At 41.5% G+C, this 19,250-nt stretch overlaps 1 protein-coding gene across 2 annotated transcripts in view; it reads right to left on the bottom strand.

The window, feature by feature from the left end:
* Window positions 1-19,250, bottom strand: part of Kif16b (kinesin family member 16B) — a 266,295-nt gene that overhangs the window by 38,693 nt on the left and 208,352 nt on the right. For both annotated transcript variants that reach the window (XM_021192396.2, XM_021192397.1), the window contains one exon: window positions 17,894-17,983. In XM_021192396.2, coding sequence (XP_021048055.1) covers window positions 17,894-17,983 — 90 coding nt within the window. The remainder of the gene's footprint in view (window positions 1-17,893; window positions 17,984-19,250) is intronic.

A 19,250-nucleotide genomic window follows, 5' to 3' on the forward strand; every position in this document is an offset into this window, starting at 1 on the left:
TCTGTCTCTCTCCCTTCCTCCCTCCCCCCCTGCCTTTCTCTCTCCCTTTCCCCCTTCTCTCCTCTTGGCCATGGCCGGTCTCTCTCTCTCTCCACCTTCTCTCTTTCACCCTGCCTTTCTATAATAAAGCTCTAAAACCATAGACTGTCTGTTCATCAAGGCCCGCTGCACTTACTCTCGATTGTGTGGGAACATCTCTCCCTCAGCCCTCTCTCCCATAACCCCTGGGCTACAGGGAGTTACCTCCGGGCCCCAGTTGGGGGCTGCTCCTTGTCCATCCCAGTCAAGTGGGGGCAGTGGCTTAGATGCCCACCTGGGGCTGAGTGGAAAGCTTCTGGCAGCCCTCCCATGTCTGCCTGCCCAGAGCCTAGGAGGAACTCTGGCCGGATGTGGGCTATCCTCCCTCCCCCTTCCTTCCCCTGCCCCTTTTAGTTCCCACAGATGGTAGCAAGACGATGGTTATGCCATCCATTCGAGACAGAACCAGCTAAAGAAGACGCACACAGATGTGCACATCAGGGTCTGATCATCAGAACTCCAAGTTTCCCAAGACTGTGAGTAATCTAGTTCAAAACTAGGCTTCTCTCTGTCTCTATCTCTGTCTCTGTCTCTCCACCTTCTCTCTTTCTCCCTGCCTTTCTATAATAAAGCTCTAAAACCATAGACTGTCTCCTGGACTCAAGGCCCACTGTGCTTACTCTTGCCTGTGTGGGAACCTCTTTCCCTAAGCTCTCTCTCCCATAACCCCGGGGCTACGGGGTGTCACTCCAGGGTGCCTGTCCCTTGTCCACCCCCCCCCGTTCCCCCTCCCGTCGAGTGGGGCCTAGTGGAAAGTGTCCGACAGACCTCCTATGTCTGCCTGCCCAAAGCACAGGAGCTCTGGCTGGATGTGGGCTCTTTCCCTCCCCTTCTTTCCCCACATCCCTCTGCCCTCTCTCCCATATCCCCAGGGCTACAGGGTGTCGCCCTGGGGCCCCTTGTCCACCCCCCATGGAGTGGGGTCCTTAGCTTAGATGCCCACCCGGGGCAGAATGGAAAGCGTCCGACAGCCTTCCCACGTCTGCCTGCCCAGAGCATAGGAGGAACTCTGGCCAGAAGTGGGCTATTCTCTCTTCCCCCTCCTTCCCCAGCCCCCTTTTAGTTCCCACACTCATGAGAAATCCTGTCAGGAAAAAACATCATGTGTATAGGCTCCACTTTCTTCCCGCTATAACCCCTGACTAGGGAATATTGGTGTCGAACATTTCAAAAAATTAAAGTCTCTGAAGTTCTATTGTCCTCGTGACAACTGAATTTTATGGGGACTTGGCAAATATGGCTGATTTATATAAAATGTTGGAGATATTTGGCATCTGGTACCCAGGGGAGAGTCCCCTTTCTTTCTAGACGGTTTCATGAAGAACAAGCATGGCATTTCCCCTGTGCAGTATAGAGTCACATGCTGAAAACACAACAGGACTAAGACCAACTTCTAGAATCCATGACAGTGAGCAGAATGGGTCTGGCTAAGAAGATACATGGCTTTATGTGCCCTCCATTACCTCCTCATAAAGTGCTGCAAACAACAAGGAACAAAAAGTGAAAAACTGTCTGTAATGCAGCTCAAGCCACCTGCAGAGTTTCCACCCCAAAAAGAGATCAGGGTACAGAGTTCACCCAGAAGCTTGTTCATCATCACTCACCATCCACCTCGTGATCCACAAACCACCCATGGATGCCAGCACCCACACCCTCAGGTATTACAGCCCCACAGCAATCAAAGATTATATATCTGGATACAGAATGCCCTCTGGAAGGCAGAAGCAGGCAAGGCTCAGGAACAAGAGTCCATGGAAGCCTAGATCTCTGGTGCTAGATGAAGAAAGGGCCAGAGGGCAGGCCTGAAGCTCTGTCAGTCATAAACAGTGATCTTACTGTCCTGAATACCTTAGAGGGAGGGAGGGAAAAAGGGAGAGGGAGAGGTAAAGAGGAAGGAGGGGGAGGGGGAGAGGGAGAGGGAGGGGAGAGAGAGAAGATGGGAACATTTTCAAAGGAATTCTAAGCTACTTTAGTAGACCTTCACCCACTGCGTTCCTTCTCTCTAGAACATCTGTATAATGGCACTTTGCCATAAAAAAATGAGGTCATGGCTTTGGGTGGTATTGGAGAAAACATAAATAAATGTCAGATGATAAACACATAGGACCGAATGAATGGCCAAATGACTGGGAGAACTCAGACAAGTGAGTATTTAGTCACATATGTGCCATACAGATCATGTCTTAGGAAAAAAAGCCCAAAGAGACATGTGGCCTGCAGACTGAGGAAAAGAGGACGGAAGACCAAGTCTGCCCTGGAGAAGTGGCTTGCGTTAGGTCTAGGGCAGAGGAGACACAGATGCCCTTAAAGAACTCAAAGCCACAGCAGGGTCACTTTGAGGAACACTGCTGGAGGCAGCTCAAGTTCAAAACAAGGAAAACAACAGCACTGGTCTAGAACCAAGAAAAAAAATGTAATGATTAATTGATAAAATAAACCAAAAGGGAAGGGTAGATACATAAGCTCCCATGCACAGTTTGACATGATCTGTGAAGATGCTGGATCCTTAGGGAAGTGCAGCCTCTCTCCCCACTCCTGAGGCACACACTGACTGCAGGGTAACTTGGTCCAAAGAACACAAGGGAGGGGAGAATGTGGGAAGGCCTGGAGGGCAAGAAACTTTACAGTAGAGAAACCTGGGTCAGGTGATCAGGTCACTGTCATTGGTGATGGGTCAGAGTGATAGGAAGTGATGCTTGACACATCACTCCTGACTTCTGTCTCTCCTCAATCTACAGCCTTCAGCCAATCAGGGGAAAATGACAGAAATCTCAGCTGAGAACATTCTGTAAAATTCCCGACCTGTATTGTAGGAATTAAATACAAAGGCAAGTACTAGGGAAATAAGAAGTGAATACAGTAAGTACACCATTGTAGATGGATCCTAGGAGGGAAAGGTGGGGTGCAGGATGTGGTCAACAGCAGTACACCATGTTGGCTAGTGGTGCAGACTGTGCTATCCTAATGGGGAGATGTCAAAGAGGGGAAACTGGTGAGGTATTTAAGAGCCCTCTATACTATCTTCACCACTGTTTCCTGTGTTCTAAACCTTCCACAGTGAGACTTATGGTTTATGATCCTATATGTAAGAAACTTGGAAGGTATTGCTTCTACACCCACACAGGAAAAGTGCTAGCCCAGAAATCAACAAGCCAACTTAGATCCAGCAGAGAAGTAAAGTCCCATGTCATGTCACTGACCCCAAACTGGACAGATGGGTGCTAGAACCTTCAACTCTATGACAGGAGTGGCTGCAGGCTCAGCACAGCCTTGTATAATTGCTAGGAGGTCTGAGTGGGGCTAGTCCTAGAGGTCAAGTCTCAAGGAATTTAAGTTCTAGGATCTCAGTGGGCTTTTCACTGTCAAGGAGGGAGGGGAAAATCCCCCTAGCATATGGCAGGGAGGGACAAAGCCATTGAGAGGCATCTTCCAACATGCAAGAAAGAAGGTGAAAGATATCAAGGTATAACTACACAAGAATATCCAATGACCATAAAAGCCAAGAAATAGCTTAAGAAGATCTCAGAAGTAGGGGACCAGGATAAAGACCATTTGGCTCTATTAAAACGCATACATAGGTTTTACCAAAGGTTCATTGCAAAAGAATGTATTACATGTCCTGATACTCTAGAAATGATAACGTGAGAATTGGGAGGTGGGCATAAACGAATCCTATTTATTTTAGAACAGTCAACTGATAATTTGCAGGCACAAATATGATACTTGAAAACTTTAGCATTAAATTTTTAATAATCATTTTTCTTGAAGTCACACTAGTTTTAGAGGACTTGTATCTCATGGCAGAGACACTTTAAAGTTCAACAATTTCTTCAGTTTTGCTTTCACTTGTGTTAAATGCAAGTAAAATTCAATTGAATGCTTGTACTTAAAACAGTAGATCTAGAATAAACATCATGTTTAAAAGCTGCTTCCTTCTTTGGGTCCATTCTCTTTAATTCCTTTTTATATCTATCCATGTATCTGCCTATACATTTCCAAAATTAAAATAGCAGTCATTAGGCAGGAACATTCATTATAGTTAGAGAATGACTGGGTAACCTGTTGTTTTCTTCTATTTCTTGTACCATGCACAATTTTTATAAATGAGCATGCATCACTTTTATAGAAACAATAAAAAATGATTACTCTTTTTATAAGTTTAAAGGAATGGTTAAAGGAACACCATATGTCTTTTTTTTTTTTTCTTTTAATAACCTGTGATTTGGCACGATTGGGCTGCAAATTCTGGCTCAGCAAATCACAGGTTATTCACTGGAGAGCAACTTGCAGAACATGCCAGTTCCTGGTTTGATCCTCTGTTCCAGTGAAGGAACTGAGCAGAGATATTGATGTTTCCTCTCTGCTGAAACCCTGGAACTCCAGTGCTGGCGATTAAAATCTCTTCACATTGAGCTGCAAGGGGCACTTCAGACACATGGTGGGGTTTACCTATTATCTTGGCTACACTGTATTGCTCTCAAGGAGTGCATCTCACTTCCCTTAAAACCTTCATAACATTCTCACTTCAAGTGAGGCTCAGATGCGAGGGAGAATAAAGCCCAGTATAATAGTGGAACGTGTTAGTTTTCGAGAGGTTATAGAACAGAAGAAGGACAGTCACAAATGGCGACTCAGTATTCATGAGAAAATTCTCAAAATGGCATCCTTTCTGGCTACAGCCGCTGGCCTCCCAGCAGGAGTGGGAAATGGTGAAGAGGCATTTGAGCTCTTCTGGGAAAATTGGATATTAAAGTTAAAAATGATGACTGAGGTCAAATAAATTGGGTGTTTGTGGGAGATATGATAGGCTAGAGAGTGCTGGAAGAAATTTTAACAACAGCTCTATGGCCTACTTTGCATAATTTTGAAATTTGATTATGCAGAGCAAAACACTGGAAACAAACAGATGAAGATTAAAATAGCACTTTTTCTTTTTTGGTCTGAGAGAAATAATAACAACCAACTTGCTTTGCAATTCAGTAAATAAAACATTCTAGAGACAAAAGGAAGAAAATTAGGAAAATGAAATCAATATACTGAGGCCTACTGACTTCTCATGGAATTTGTCTTTCTCTTAGTACATGAAGAATCTCGACAGCAAGTAAGCAGCTTTGTTCTGATCAGTCAGCTAACATAACTGCATGTGTCGGGTTCAAAGCAGGGCTGTGTGAAGAATATTCGTGAGAGTAAAATGATTAACAGTCACACAGAACTAGCACAGACACTTTATGTGGTATGTAACTCCAGCTTAGAAGGCTACAAACATTAAGTAGCTATATCTACATTCATATGTATGCATATTAGATATAAAACCAGATTTCTGTTAAACCATGGCATTTCTTACTGATCAGAGTGAAAATTTCATTGGTATGATGGTTTTAACTTTTCTCTTTCTGATTCCCAGCGAATACACCTGGTCTAATTTTCTTCAATGTCATCAGACTCCAACTCGGGCCTCAACGTTTGTTACAGTTGGCCAGCCTGCTGACATCAGAAAGGCAAGCTAAATGTAATAGAAAAGTCTGCTTCCATTAAAAGCGTTCCCTTCCTGGCCAAGCCCACTTTTGAGGCTGGAGTCCAGAACATCCTGGAGGCGACAGAGAGAGTGGGGTCTGGTGAGTGGCATCATTATTACTTAAGATAGAAATAATGGCAGCCTAAAGTGTAGGAAATAAGTAATGAAAAGCTTAACTTATGTTTTGTGATATTTTTTTTAGCAATAAAGTAGATAAAGCTGAATCACCAAAGAAAAACTAAAAACTAAAAAAGTTGTGGAATTCTTACTAGTACAAGGACATCATGTGACTTCTATGAACATGTGTATGTCCATTCCTCATTTCCTAGTCAGCAACACTTAGCTACCCACCTAGCATTCAAGTTTTAAAGACTGCAGGGGAAAATGGAATGTGGCCCTTTCCTTGGTGAAGTCAACTTCAGTTTGCCATTTACAAAGAAACCTACCTGCATATAACTGGCAGCTTTTGAAACAGCCACACCCTGCAGGCTTATGGCTATAAATTTCAGCCGCCCCAGGCTTTGAGAAATGCAAATAAAGAAAACTCATCGAAAGGTTGCCATAACTCTCACAGCTGACGAGAAGGAAGCATTTTTGACTACTCAAAATTAATAGCAGCTCCCAAGGCCTTATAGGAACAGCTGTCACTGAGAAATACACTCACAAACAAATAAGCAATTCTCTCCCAGGTTTGATTTGTTAGTGGCACGAAGCAGCAGCCTTTTGGGAGTACTGAACCACCTGCAGACCTCTGATGGGCTGGCCTGTACCCACTGCACACAAGATTTATGAGCCTAGGCCCTCTCAGACTCTGGCACATGCTGACCCTCGTGACCCACTTGCTGCAGCAGAGCAAGGCAAGACCTGTGGGTGGCTCAGTTAACATCCCAAGGAGGACAAATCACTAACACAAACTGCTTTCATCTTCTCTCCAAAATGCTGCAACACAGAGGCAGTGGGCTTGGAAATGTAGACAGGGCTGCATGGCTTCTGGCTATATTTGGTATAGAGATTAATTTTCCCACACACAGTCTCACTCTTCCCTATGCTGGTGTCAATTTCATTCAGGCGTGAACCAGTGAAGACAGACCTGATAGCATTCATGTGTGTTGCAATAACTTTTGAAAGTAACAAATACAGTCAGATCTGTGAATATTAAATACTGTGTTTTCAAGAATAAATATGAAGTTAGATTCAGTTCAATGCTTGCATTTCCCACCTCTTGCTATGATGTTAATTGTCTCTTTCTGGGTCTGAAATAGGCCAAAATTTGTCACGGTACTGACATTCAAAGAAAAGGGCACAATTCCTGGTTATCTAAGTTAGTAGTCCATGGGGACTTGCTATGAGCAAATGTTTAAAAAATGAATTTTGTGACATTTTGTCTCATTTACAGAATTCTGCAACTATTCTCTTGTTTAGTAAATACAGAAACTGAGAGGGAGGCACAGGATGAACATGAGACCAACAATCAGCATACATAAACCATGTCCATTTCAAGTTCTTTGTATGACTTCTGATTTCTCTCTGAGTATTGACTTCTTATTTCTAAAGTAAACACATGGGTTGCTCAGTCATGAAGGCCCCTTAGAATGTAGAATTCATACTCTGAAAATAGTTTCTAGTTGTAATCTATCTATCTTTCATTGCTACAGAAGACAGGACTACACAAGCCCACCTCTCCAGGGGCTCAGGGGTTCTTTACTGTTCAGGCCTTGGCCTATCTTTTTTTGTTAATGCTGAGACAACGCGCTCTCTCACAGGTTACAGGCTCTCACTATTTAGCATTAGAGATCTATGAAACCGAACATTCAACTAGTGCTGCCAAGATGGGCATGAAGGGAAAAGCAGGCAGTATCTTAATTAGCAGCCTAAAGAGCCCATCCAGAGGAGGCTGCTGCGTTACTACACACACCTGGATCCTGCATCAAATATACAAAATCGGGATTTGCTAGTCTAGAGTACTTTTCCATATATTTTAGAAAACCATCCCAAGGCAATTCAGTTTCTCTGAATTCTGGTCTTTCTTTCTCTACTTATCCTGCAAGCAGTGACTCTAACACCAACTATCTACCAAGCTGAGAGAATGAGGTGGCAGAAACCACTCAGTTGGCTACCTGGGCCTTGGATGATAACAGGGCAGGTCAGAAAGCTTCTATTTTTGACTACATAGCTATTTGCTATTTAAAGATTCAAGGAGGCTGAGAACTTTATAAAACTGAATTCATTGAAAGCTTCCTATATTCCCGTGGCTATGGTTGGTAGTGTTATAATTTTGGAAGTGAGTACATCTGCAATTTTTTGTACTATCCGCGGGATGCTGGATATAAACCATTTAGAATACACTGCAGTGATGGATGGTAAATAGCTCTCCAACACAAATATGAGGCCAATAGCTAGTTTCTTTTCTCATCTTTATTTGGTGCTGCTTTGGGGAAAATGAAGGCGAGAAATGGTTCTATAAGCACAAACTGAAGGTCCACACATGAATTAAATAACCTCATCTCTGTTTTCTTCCCTCCAGTGGTACCCACTGGGCACCAAATGAAGAGCAGAATGCACAAAACCCAATTTTTTTTTAACACAGTGACCTACTATTTTTTTTAATTGAATATTTTTTACATTTCAAATGTTATCCCCTTTCTCGGCTTCCACCCTTCCCAGGAACCCATCCCACCCCCCCTCCGCCCTGCTTCTATGAGGGTGCTTCTCCACCTACCCACCCACTCCCTCATCCTTGCCCTCTATTTCCCTACACTGGGGCATCTATTAAGCCTTCATAGGACCAAAGAACTCTCCTCCCACTGATGCCAAGGCCATCTTCTGCTACATATGCAGCTGGAGCCATGTGTACTCCTTGGTTGGTGGCTTAGTTCTTGGGATCTCTGGAGGGGTCTGGTTGGTTGATATTGTTGTTCTTCCTATGGAGTTGCATCTAGGATCTTCTAGATTTTATAGTCTCTGGTATGAAGTATGGTGTAATTCTTATAGGTCTGCCTTTGTTACTTGACCTTTTTCCCTTACTGCTTTTTGTTTTGTGCATTTGGTATTTTGATTATTATGTGACAGAAGGAATTTTTTTTTCCAGTCCAATCTATTTGGAGTTCTGTAGGCTTCTTGTGTGTTCATGGGCATCTCTTTCTTTAAGCTTTCTTCTCTAATTTTGTTGAAGATATTTACTGGCCCTTCAAGATGGGAATCTTAGCTCTCTTCCATACCTAGTATCCTTAGGTTTGGTCTTCTCATTGTGTCCTGGATTCCCTGGATGTTTTGGGTTAGGAGCTTTTTGCATTTTGCATTTTCTTTGACTATTGTGTCCATGTTTTCTATGGTATCTTCTGCACCTGAGATTCTCTCTTCTATCTCTTGTACTCTGTTGGTGATGCTTACATCTATGGCTCCGGATAGAAAACTACTAGGTTTTCTATCTCCAGGGTTGTCTCCCTTTGTGATTTCTTTATTGTTTCTATTTCCATTTTTAGATCTTGAATGATTTTGTTCATTTTGTTCAGTTCCTTCACCTGTTTGATCACGTTTTCCTGTAATTCTTTAAGTGATTTTTGTGTTTCCTCTTTAAGGGCTTCTACCTGTTTACCTGTGTTCTACAGTATTTCTTTAAGGGAGTTATTTATATCCTTCTTAAAGTTCTCTATCATCATCATGAGAATTGATTTTTAGATCCAAATCTTGCTTTTCCAGTGTGATGGTGTATCCAGGGACTATGGTGGGAAAACTGGGTTCTGATAATGCCAAGTAAGCTTAGTTTCTGTTGCTTATGTTTTTACCCTTGCCTCCTGCCATCTGGTTATCTCTAGTGCTACCTGTTCTCACTTTATCTGACTGGAGCCTGTCTTTCCTGTGATCCTGGTTGTGTCAGAACTCCTCAGAGTTTAGCTGTATCTGTGATCCGGTGATTCTTGGATCCTGGAATCCTGAGATACTGGGTTTGTCAGAGCTCCTGGGAGTTAAGGTGCCTCTGGGACCCCAAGATCCTGGTGTGACCAAGCTCCTGGGATCCTGGGATCCTATAATCCTGTACATTTTAGAGCTCCTGGGAGTGAAGCTTCTTATGGGTGTTGTGGGACTGGCTGTGGAGTTCACTCCCAAGGTCTACTCAGAGCATTTGCTCAGACTGGAAGGAACCTGTGCCATTGGTCGAGAGGTTGCTGGGTTCCTAGATCCTGCTGGTCCCAGTTATTCTTGGTGTTGGGGCAGATGTGTCCTCCTTACCTCTGATCCTATGATCCTGGGAGTGTTAGAGCACCTGGGAATGGAGCTTCCTCTGGGTGCTGTGGGACTGACTGTGAAGTTTGCGCCCAATGTCTTGACCTACTAGTTTTACTTGAAGATTCTAAAAATAGTATTCTCTCACTCAGCATTATAAAAAGAAAGGAGGTCCTTTAGGGATGTATTTGATAGAAAAGGATTGGATTTGACAGCAGAAAACTTCTGTAACTTACTGATCTTTAAGTGATGAATTAGTTATGGTATAGATAGGCAGCGAGGCCTATTATATGTAACTTATTTTTACAAGGCATGGACATCAGGAGTTCACTTAGTACTTGCTTTGAATGTGTGTGTGCATAATTTTATCTATTTACTTTTTGCATATGAGTATTTTGCCTATATGTATGTGTATCATATATATGCCTAGTGCCCAATGAGGCAAAAAGAGGGCACCCGATCTCCTGAGATCTCCTGAGAATGTACTTACAGATGGTTGTCCATGTGAGTCCTAGAATTGAACCCAGGTCCTCTGGAAGAGTGGCTATTGCTCTTAACTGCTGAGCCAGCTCCTTGACTATATATTTTAAGACACAGCATGTCCAATTTTCATTGCTCATTCTTTTGCCTCTAAGCAGCATAACACAAACTGGCTTAAGAATTATTTCTAACCAAGAATATTACAAAATGATCCTCAATCAATTCCAATGCTTAATTGTTTTCATTGGAAGATTCTACTGGGTTAGGGCACACACTTTAATCTCTGCTATAAGAAACTACCTTAGTCAAGGCAATGCTTGCCCACCAGAAAAGTACTTCTGGAGATGGAGAGATTCAAGACCAAAATGAAGCAGACCTAGTGAGTGCCTGTTCATCACAAATGCCTCCTTTGTTGTCCTCCTCTGGCAGCAGAGAGGAGTTAAGCATCCTGGACTCACTTTATTAGGGCATCAATCACTTTCAACTGGATTTCAACTTTATGGGTTAGTCACCCCCCATAGGTCTCAGTATAATAACACTAAATATGGAATAAATTTTACACATGAATGTTGGAAGGCACAAATACTCGGTCTAAGGCAATTCCTAGAAGGCTGGGCAAGCAGAAGGGTAAGAAGACAAAACCAAAGTCCTTTAGAAGGCTGGGCAGTAGCCATGACCTTTGAACCTACATTAGCACCAGTTCTCTCCATGGCCCTAGGGATTATAGATTTATGGCCTGTAAAAGGTTGTTCATGGAACAGAGTCTGAGCCTAGGACAGCTGCCCACAGAGCCAGAAGGAGGCTATGCCAGGCCTCTGCTGTTCATAACAATCTGTGAAGACTGATGTGCCTTTAAACATTTGTCATTTTCTTTCTAGCTTCTTTGTGAACATGGTTTTTGGACTTAAGACTGCATCAGGACCCAAAAGTGTACATCCTGGACTCTGGACATAAACAGTATTTCCACCTTCTTCTTAGAGGAACAAGTGAACCTGTAAAGGAAGGTAGTTCCTGAGGACACAATTTGGCTGATAATTAAAAGACAAAGTGATTTAGTAAAGTAAAAGTACATGATTTTCATACATACACAAACACAGCACTGTGGAAATGGTCTGTGTGATGAGATATGAAAAACATGCAATCTGGCGGATGCTGCATCATCCTTCAGAACTGCCTGCAGTTTACAGGGAGGTATTGCAGACTAGCTGCCGTATTACCATTTTACAGACGTGGGATCTAAAAACATGGTATTTAATTTGATTAATATTCTGTACAAGGTCAATAGAAGAAACAAATAAAGCCAGGAGGTACTGTTAGACTGCATGATACATGTCAGTACATCATGGGGGCAAATTAAGGAGTCAGCTTGTGTGCAATCTGGAAGAAACTGCTAATATAAAAAAATGCATAAATAAAAGCAAAATAACAATTGTACAATCTCCAAATAATACAGCATCTTCAGTGGGAAGAAATCCCACTTGTTCTCTGAAGGGACTAGGATCCACATGGTGTCTGTCCTATGCTAATGTGCTGTTCGAGGGTAATACAGAGGAGAAAGGAGCCAGGCCTTGTGGGTCTTTTAACCTCAGAACTTGGAAGGCAGAAGCAGGTGAATCTGAGTTTAAGGCAGAGTTTGACACAGAGAAACCCTGCCTAAAAAAAAAAAAAAAACTAAATAAATAAATACATAAGTGAAAAAATGAATGAACTTAGTTTCATTTTTTTTCTTCAGAAAATTTGTATTGTCACTGTCTTATAAGAAAAAGCTTAAAGCTTTATTTTCCATCTTTTCACCCCAAACCCTCCATTTCTTATTGTTTTATAGAACTAAGTGGCTTAATTTGGTAAGTTGGTTTGCTTATTAAAAACCCTTGGTTCCTTCTGCTTTGTTGGTGACATGTCAGACCTCTAGTGATCAATAGCCCCTTATTGTTGTCATTGGCTTACTATGCACATGTATATCTCCTTAAAGAAAGATTATAACTTATCACAGTAATGGGGTTATGTGGAGAGATGTAATGAATAATGGTTAAGGAGTTTGAAGATGCTCTCCCAAGGATGATGGTCGTTGGGACTCTCACCCTGCCTGAGTTCAGAATAGTCTCCTTGGCTTTATACAACTGAACAATAATACAATTTCTTCACAGAAAGTTTTACAAGTGGATCAGAAATCATAGATATGCCCATGAGTGTCCAGAGAAGGAGCACCCCCCCAAAAAGGTCTGGGAATTGGTCTAATGAATTCTGGAAATCTGAAAAGCTGCTAAGTCAACTTAATGGGCAGTATTGCCCAAGCAAAAACTGACATTTATCCCAGTAAGATACTTCTGGACTAGAGGGGTGACAGTTACCTAGTAGGAGGACACAGCTTTCTCCTCCATACGAGGTGAGTCCACCTACATGTATTTTGTAGTGACCATGGAAGTTCTGCCTATGGAAACAATGATTCCACTCTAGCATGGGATTCAGGCCAGAGATACCCGTATCTACCCATCTCTCAAGTATGTGGGCCTTCACCTGTAAAATGTGGGGCAAAAGGACCAGCTACCAGACAGCCTCCTGCACCAATTGCTACAGAGTGCTGGAGTGTCTACCCTGATGGACAATGGGAGGTGGGAAAGCTGGGGCTTGATGCTGTGTGTAGTCTATGGGAGCCTGTTGAGCTTGAAGTTATAGATACACCCTGATAGGTATTACAAATAGATACCTGAGAGGCTTAGATTAAGACAACCTTCAGAGAAGATTGGTCATATTTATCATGTATAGTGATGCTGCATACCTTTAATCCCAGTACTTGGGAGGCAGAGTCAAGTAGATGACCATGAGTCTTGTCTAAATAGTAAATTTCATTCAAATCAGGGCTGGAAGACCCTCTATCCTTACCTCTACCAAAAACCAGACAAACTTTGGTATACCTTCCTCAATCTTTAAAGCATGGACTTAGGATCTATTATCTGAAACCAAAAAGAAGCACTGAAACAACCTCATCAAAATCTCCATAAAAGGAACTGTCACATCCAACTATTTTGGAGTCTGTCCCCAAGAGAACATACTCCAGAAGGGAATGTGAAAGAACAGGATGTAATTTTAGACAAAGTTCCAAAAGATTACAGGCTGTAACTAAAACTGAAGTTTTAAGGTGTCAAAAGATTATCTTAGTGAGCGTATTACAGATTCCATATATTTTGAATTCCACTGTACTTTTCAACTTTTTTCCAACTCAATCAAAATGTTGGAACATTGTAATGAGTAAACTTAGTGCATGTATATCATTCTGAAACCTTATCATTGAACATCGGTGAAGACAAGAATAGTTTTCTAACTCTACAGAAAAATGAGCCCAATGTGGTGATGGAGTGGGGTAAAGAAAATACATCCCCACATATCTATGAAACATGTGTCCATCAAAGTCAATTCCAGGGTCCTGGAACAGCAATCCCGTGGCTTACCAGAAGAAGCCATGTTAAAGTCAAGTGCCTAGGATAGTGTTTTCTGGTGTTTTCAGTATTTGGAAGTAGGAGATTAAGATTAATGTTATAGACATAGATGAAAACAATACACACAGATTAATGACAGAAACAATACTTGACAAGTATCCAGCAAACAGTACTAATCTTGAGATGCAACAGACACTTAGGAATAAGATGATGTGAAGCCAAGCTGCACAAAAGAAACCCAAATTTACTAGAGTGTACAGAGCAGATAGATAGTCAACTCTATCTGGAAGCTCTGCCTTGAAATGTTAAATAGAAACAGTTGCTTTACTTTGATGGGATAAGATTAATATAGAATTAGAATAAAGCACTATAAGAATTTCAAATGTAATGTGATTCTTTCAAATTCTAGATTTTAATAGTGTTCATTTAGAAACAGGAAATGAAGACGGATATAGTGGTACATGGCCATCATCAGAGCACTGGGGAGGTGGACACAGGACGCTCCAGGTCAACCGAGACTACACAGTGAGACCTCATCACACAAGTTGCTGTCATTCACATTGCTCCTCCACAATGCTCTCCCCACCCCATCCCCAGCTGGTAACAGCACTGACTGCTCAGTCAGAGGGAGAGTGACAGGAGGTGAAAGCACCACACCAGGCCCATAGTAGGTGTGCAAGGCCTACAGTGTGGTGGCAGCTGAAAACCACACTGGTGCCACCGAGGCCTCCCCTGCCACATGCCATGTTTGCCAGTCTCAGACCACTGCTCCTGTGATCTGTTCTCTTTGAAATGCATTCACACATGCGTCTCAGCGTCTCCTTCATAACTAATGTATTTTGTCCTCAGGATAAAGTAATTATAAGCCACAAAATTGAACTCAACACAGAAAAGCAATTTCCGTTCTTGGTTCCCATCTCAGTCCTGAGGCTGTGTTTAGGAAAGGGCCCCTGTGAACATAAGTCAGGAATATAATAGACTGAATACTGAACCATTGCTAGGAATTAAAACAAAAGTAAAAGAAATGGCCTTACAATTACTGATCTAAACACCAGCGTTTACTTTAGGAGAAGTTCATATATCTTCCTGTAAAAACTGCCAACTTATCCTTCGTCTTCCTTGACATCTCCAACTGGGTGTTTAAGAACATCTTCAAATTTAATCTATAAATATAATTCTGGATTTGAGCTTCGTGCCATCCTAGCAATCCAGTCTCCAAATGAGTGTTCAAATGACCTTTACAAAGTGATACCAGGCCACTGTTACCTTATTTTATTACCAATGGCTTCCCACAAACTAAGAATACAGCTTAGTACCCTAAGTGATCATGATGTCAATCTCCATCCTCACCCTGACCTCATGGGCCATTCATCAGGACCCACCCCACAGCCTTTGTATCTGCTGCTTTCCATGACTTAAGATGTGCTCAGTTCTAGAAGTTTATGCATGGCTTCACAAAATTCAGGTCTCAGATTCTATCTCTTTGAGTCTGCCTGGCCTGCCTGGTTAAAGGTTACCCAACTGCCTAGTTAGGCCACAGTACAGGTGTCCTGTTTTATTCACTCTGTGGAACTTCACCTTAGTGAGAGTACCTAAGGGATCTGTTTATTCTTAGTCCTTTCTTATTCAAGAGAATGCAGAATGTCACTACTGAGTGGCAGATCTGTGACTCAAGAGGCTAATGGACAAGGAAAGCCAGTTTGGTTTTCTTCATTTTATAATAATATATGTCAACTTGTTTATATACATATCACCCTCCACAAAAAGATTTCTACACATAACAGTCCCCGTTCAAATCCTTTTCCTGGTACTAGGAAGCCCTGATTTGCAAGTTTCTATCATGCCAAGCCCAGGTAAACTTTCTTTTATCATACCTTTGCAGATGGCTTCTGTTGTGATGTTTTGTTTAAAATAAAATAGCGCCAACAGAGATGTGCTCAGGTCCCTTTTTAAACTCTTCTGTGTCGGTCTTTACTCATTTGAGCATGAATTCCATCTGGTCAAAGATCCCAGTCCTGGGATGGCCTTTCATTAACCTTCTGTCCCCACCACTATTCACTGGTATTTTCATATGAGGCAGCAGACTTAATTAAAATGACACCCGCAACACAGCCTTCCTCAAGACAAGCAGTTGTTTTCTTTCCTTGTTCACAGTCAGTCTCTCTCCATAAGAATTTGAGATATGTAAGAGGAAAGACATTTATTCCTGTACACTATAGTACTACTGGAAGCTAGAGGACTGTGAATACACAGAATGAGTTCAACTCATTAAAGAATTGGAATAAAAAAATCACGAAATAAATGGCATGTGCATGTACAAACACACATGTACATGCAGTTTACATCTCCTGTTTCAAATACAGGACTTATTCGATGTACTATTCGAGGACTTTAGAGACAGTATGACAATAAGCAAAATCTATACATTATTAAAGAACTGACATAGTAATTCATAATCAGGAAGCTAATAAGCTACAAGGTTCACTTTAAAATCAAGCTGTTCTGTGTATTTAGTATTTGTACAACAATGCCCCTTTTTATTGTCAATATTAATTTGAGACAGAAAGGTAAACTTTAGAAGCAAACTTCATGACTTAACTTGATATGGTTACTTCTGGAATGAAACCTTTTGAGAATAATGAACTATAAAATGCATACTAGAAGTTTCTCAAATCTGTTAAAAATGACTAGTATAGCAGCAGAATAACAGAACTTCGAAGATGGCTTAATTTTATCTGGGTTACCTTGACTCTGCAAATCAAGCAATCATTCTGTTTAAAAAAAATTCCCAGCCAGGTGATGGTGGTGCATGCCTTTAATCCCAGTACCTGAGAGGCAGAGGCAGGCAGATTTTTGAGTTCGAGGCCAGCCTGGTCTACAAAGTGAGTTCCAGGACACCCAGGGCTACACAGAGAAACCCTGTCTCAAAAAAACAAAAACAAAAACAAAAACAAAAACCAACAACAACAAAAAACCCAAAAACTTCCCTCTCATTTCCTACCATTAAGAGAGGGTAAAAGCCACAGCAGTGTTAAAGAACATTGGTTTACTCATGTGAAGCAGACTGCAGTAAACTTTCCTTCTAAGAAGTGATTCATCACACACTAGCATTTTATAGACAGTGGGGGGAAACACTTAGTGAAAGTACACAGAATGGAAAGTGACTGTTGGCTGCAGTTAGTTCAACCCTAAATTCCTACAGGACTGAAGCGCAACACAGCTTCTTCTGGCTGAAGCAAAATTATTGTGAACATCTGAAAATACAATTCAGACTAGCAACATTTTTCTTTACTTAAACTTATTTTAAAATCCGGTATTTTCCCAAAAGACAGAGATTATTTATGTAGCAATACACTCTGGGTATCCTATGTATGCAATATATTCTTGCTTCTAGATTATTTCATGTCACTAACCTTCTCTCCATTGTTTGATGGTAAAATAAATCTCATGACTTAATTTTTCATTAAGAGAAGGTTGCAGGAATGGATTTTTCCTACCAGAAAAAGCAGTAAATCTACCCCAACAAATGTAACACTGCTATATTTTAGTAGATCTTTTCCCCCTGTCTCCCTCTCTCCTTCCTCTCTCTCTCTCTCTCTCTCTCTCTCTCTCTCTCTCTCTCTCTCTCTCTTTCTCTCTCTCTCCCCTCTCCCCCCCCTCCCTCCCTCCCTCTCTCCCTCCCTCTCTTCTTTTTTAGTTTTGGTTTTTAAAGACAGGATTCCTCTGTCTAACAGCCCTAGCTGCCCTGGAACTTACCATGTAGACCAGGTTGGTCTAGAACTCACAGAGATTCACCTGCTCCTGCCTCCTAAGAACTGGGATTAAAGGCAGAGGTCACCATGTCCGACTCATGTTTGTAAATCTTATTGTTTGAAACTTATAAGTTGATTAAACCATCTCAAGTAAACCATACATTTATGTAAAGGATGTAGTTCAGTTACTATTTACTATTTTCCAAATCTGTGTTCAGAAAATCTGTCAGTTTTGTACAAGAGAAATGTAAAAAGGACAGAATGAAGACAGTAACATTGACAGATGAAATAAGGTGGTGGGATCCAGTGTTGAGAAGCTGAGAGAAGGAGGTGCTGCTAATGCCATCAGCTCACTTTCTTTATAAAAATGTGCACTCTTAATTGGCAATAACGATTTCATAACTCACCTCTGCATACTTTAGCTTCAATGTTTTATGCATTTCTCGAAAACGACTATAACGCCTGAATACAGTCCATGTCTCATCTAGGACAGAAATCTATTAGCAAAAAAGCAAAAACAAGTCAACATTAATTACAACAAAAAAGTACCTAACTTTTAAAAACATAGTTTAAAAATTAAATTAAAAATGATTAGCATGTAAAATGTCTCCAAATTGAAAACATTAATCTAGCTGCATAAATACAACTTATAAATAGTAACTGTGTGCTATTAAACATGCATCTTCTGCAGCCATGTCTCATATGTCTTATTATGAGTGGTACCTACCTACCTCTTACATATTGCAAGAATTGTACCTGCCTCCAAGTCGGAAGACCAGAGTTCTATCATCAAGACCCATATAGTGGAAGAAGAGATCTGACTCATGAAAGTTGTCCTTTGACCGCTACATGTTATGAACACATGTGCCCATCATTCTCATTCCCCCCATCACACACACACACACACACACACTCACCCAAATAATTTATATACATACACATACATATATATGTTGGGTTTTTTATATACCATATATATACATACCCTGAAAATATATTATTATTATTATTATAGATATATTATATAATATAAGAGAAAAAAGTATCCCTTAACTCTCCAATAGCTGGTAGAATCCCAGAGGATATTCTTTTGGGTACAGCAATGTGTTCCATGTAAAATGTCTAGTGTGGGTACCAAAGGTCACCACAGTGGACAGAAAGGAAAGACAAGAAGAAGACAAAGAATTAAGGAGAACATTTCATTGTGTTTGTGACTACTATCTAAAATACGCAACAGTTGGCTTTCTATCTCTCCAGTGAGAGAACTTCTGTCGTTGACTTTTCCTAATCTCCAGGGATCAAAGCAAGCACCACAGCCCATCACTGCCACCAGCAGCTGGCATCCTCAGCAGCCTCCAGAGGCACAGCTGAGCACCACCATCAATCTTACTTCTCAGCTCCACTTGCCACTATTCTGAGCTCCAGACCACAAACCCAGCCTAAAGACAACCTTCTCTGGATGTTCCATGGGGATGTCCAATTCAACTTGATATTCTCCCATCTAAAGACACTGTACCACACTCAACACACCCAGCCAACTGGAAGTGGGGCAGCCATCCTCAGCTGTACTTCTTGTGACATCCCCACATCTGAACAAGGCAGTGGGGCGGGAAATCTCAATCTGCACATTAGAGAAATGTACAGAAAACCACGGGGCATCAGTGGAAGAGAAGCCACAGTGAAAGAATACCCAGATAGGGAGATTCCAGAGGAAGTGTCTTGAATCCCAGCATTGTCCCAGTCGCTCAGTTCTAGATTGGTAAA

This window comes from Mus pahari, chromosome 3, assembly GCF_900095145.1.
Source record: "Mus pahari chromosome 3, PAHARI_EIJ_v1.1, whole genome shotgun sequence".
Classification (NCBI taxonomy): Eukaryota; Metazoa; Chordata; class Mammalia; order Rodentia; family Muridae; genus Mus; species Mus pahari.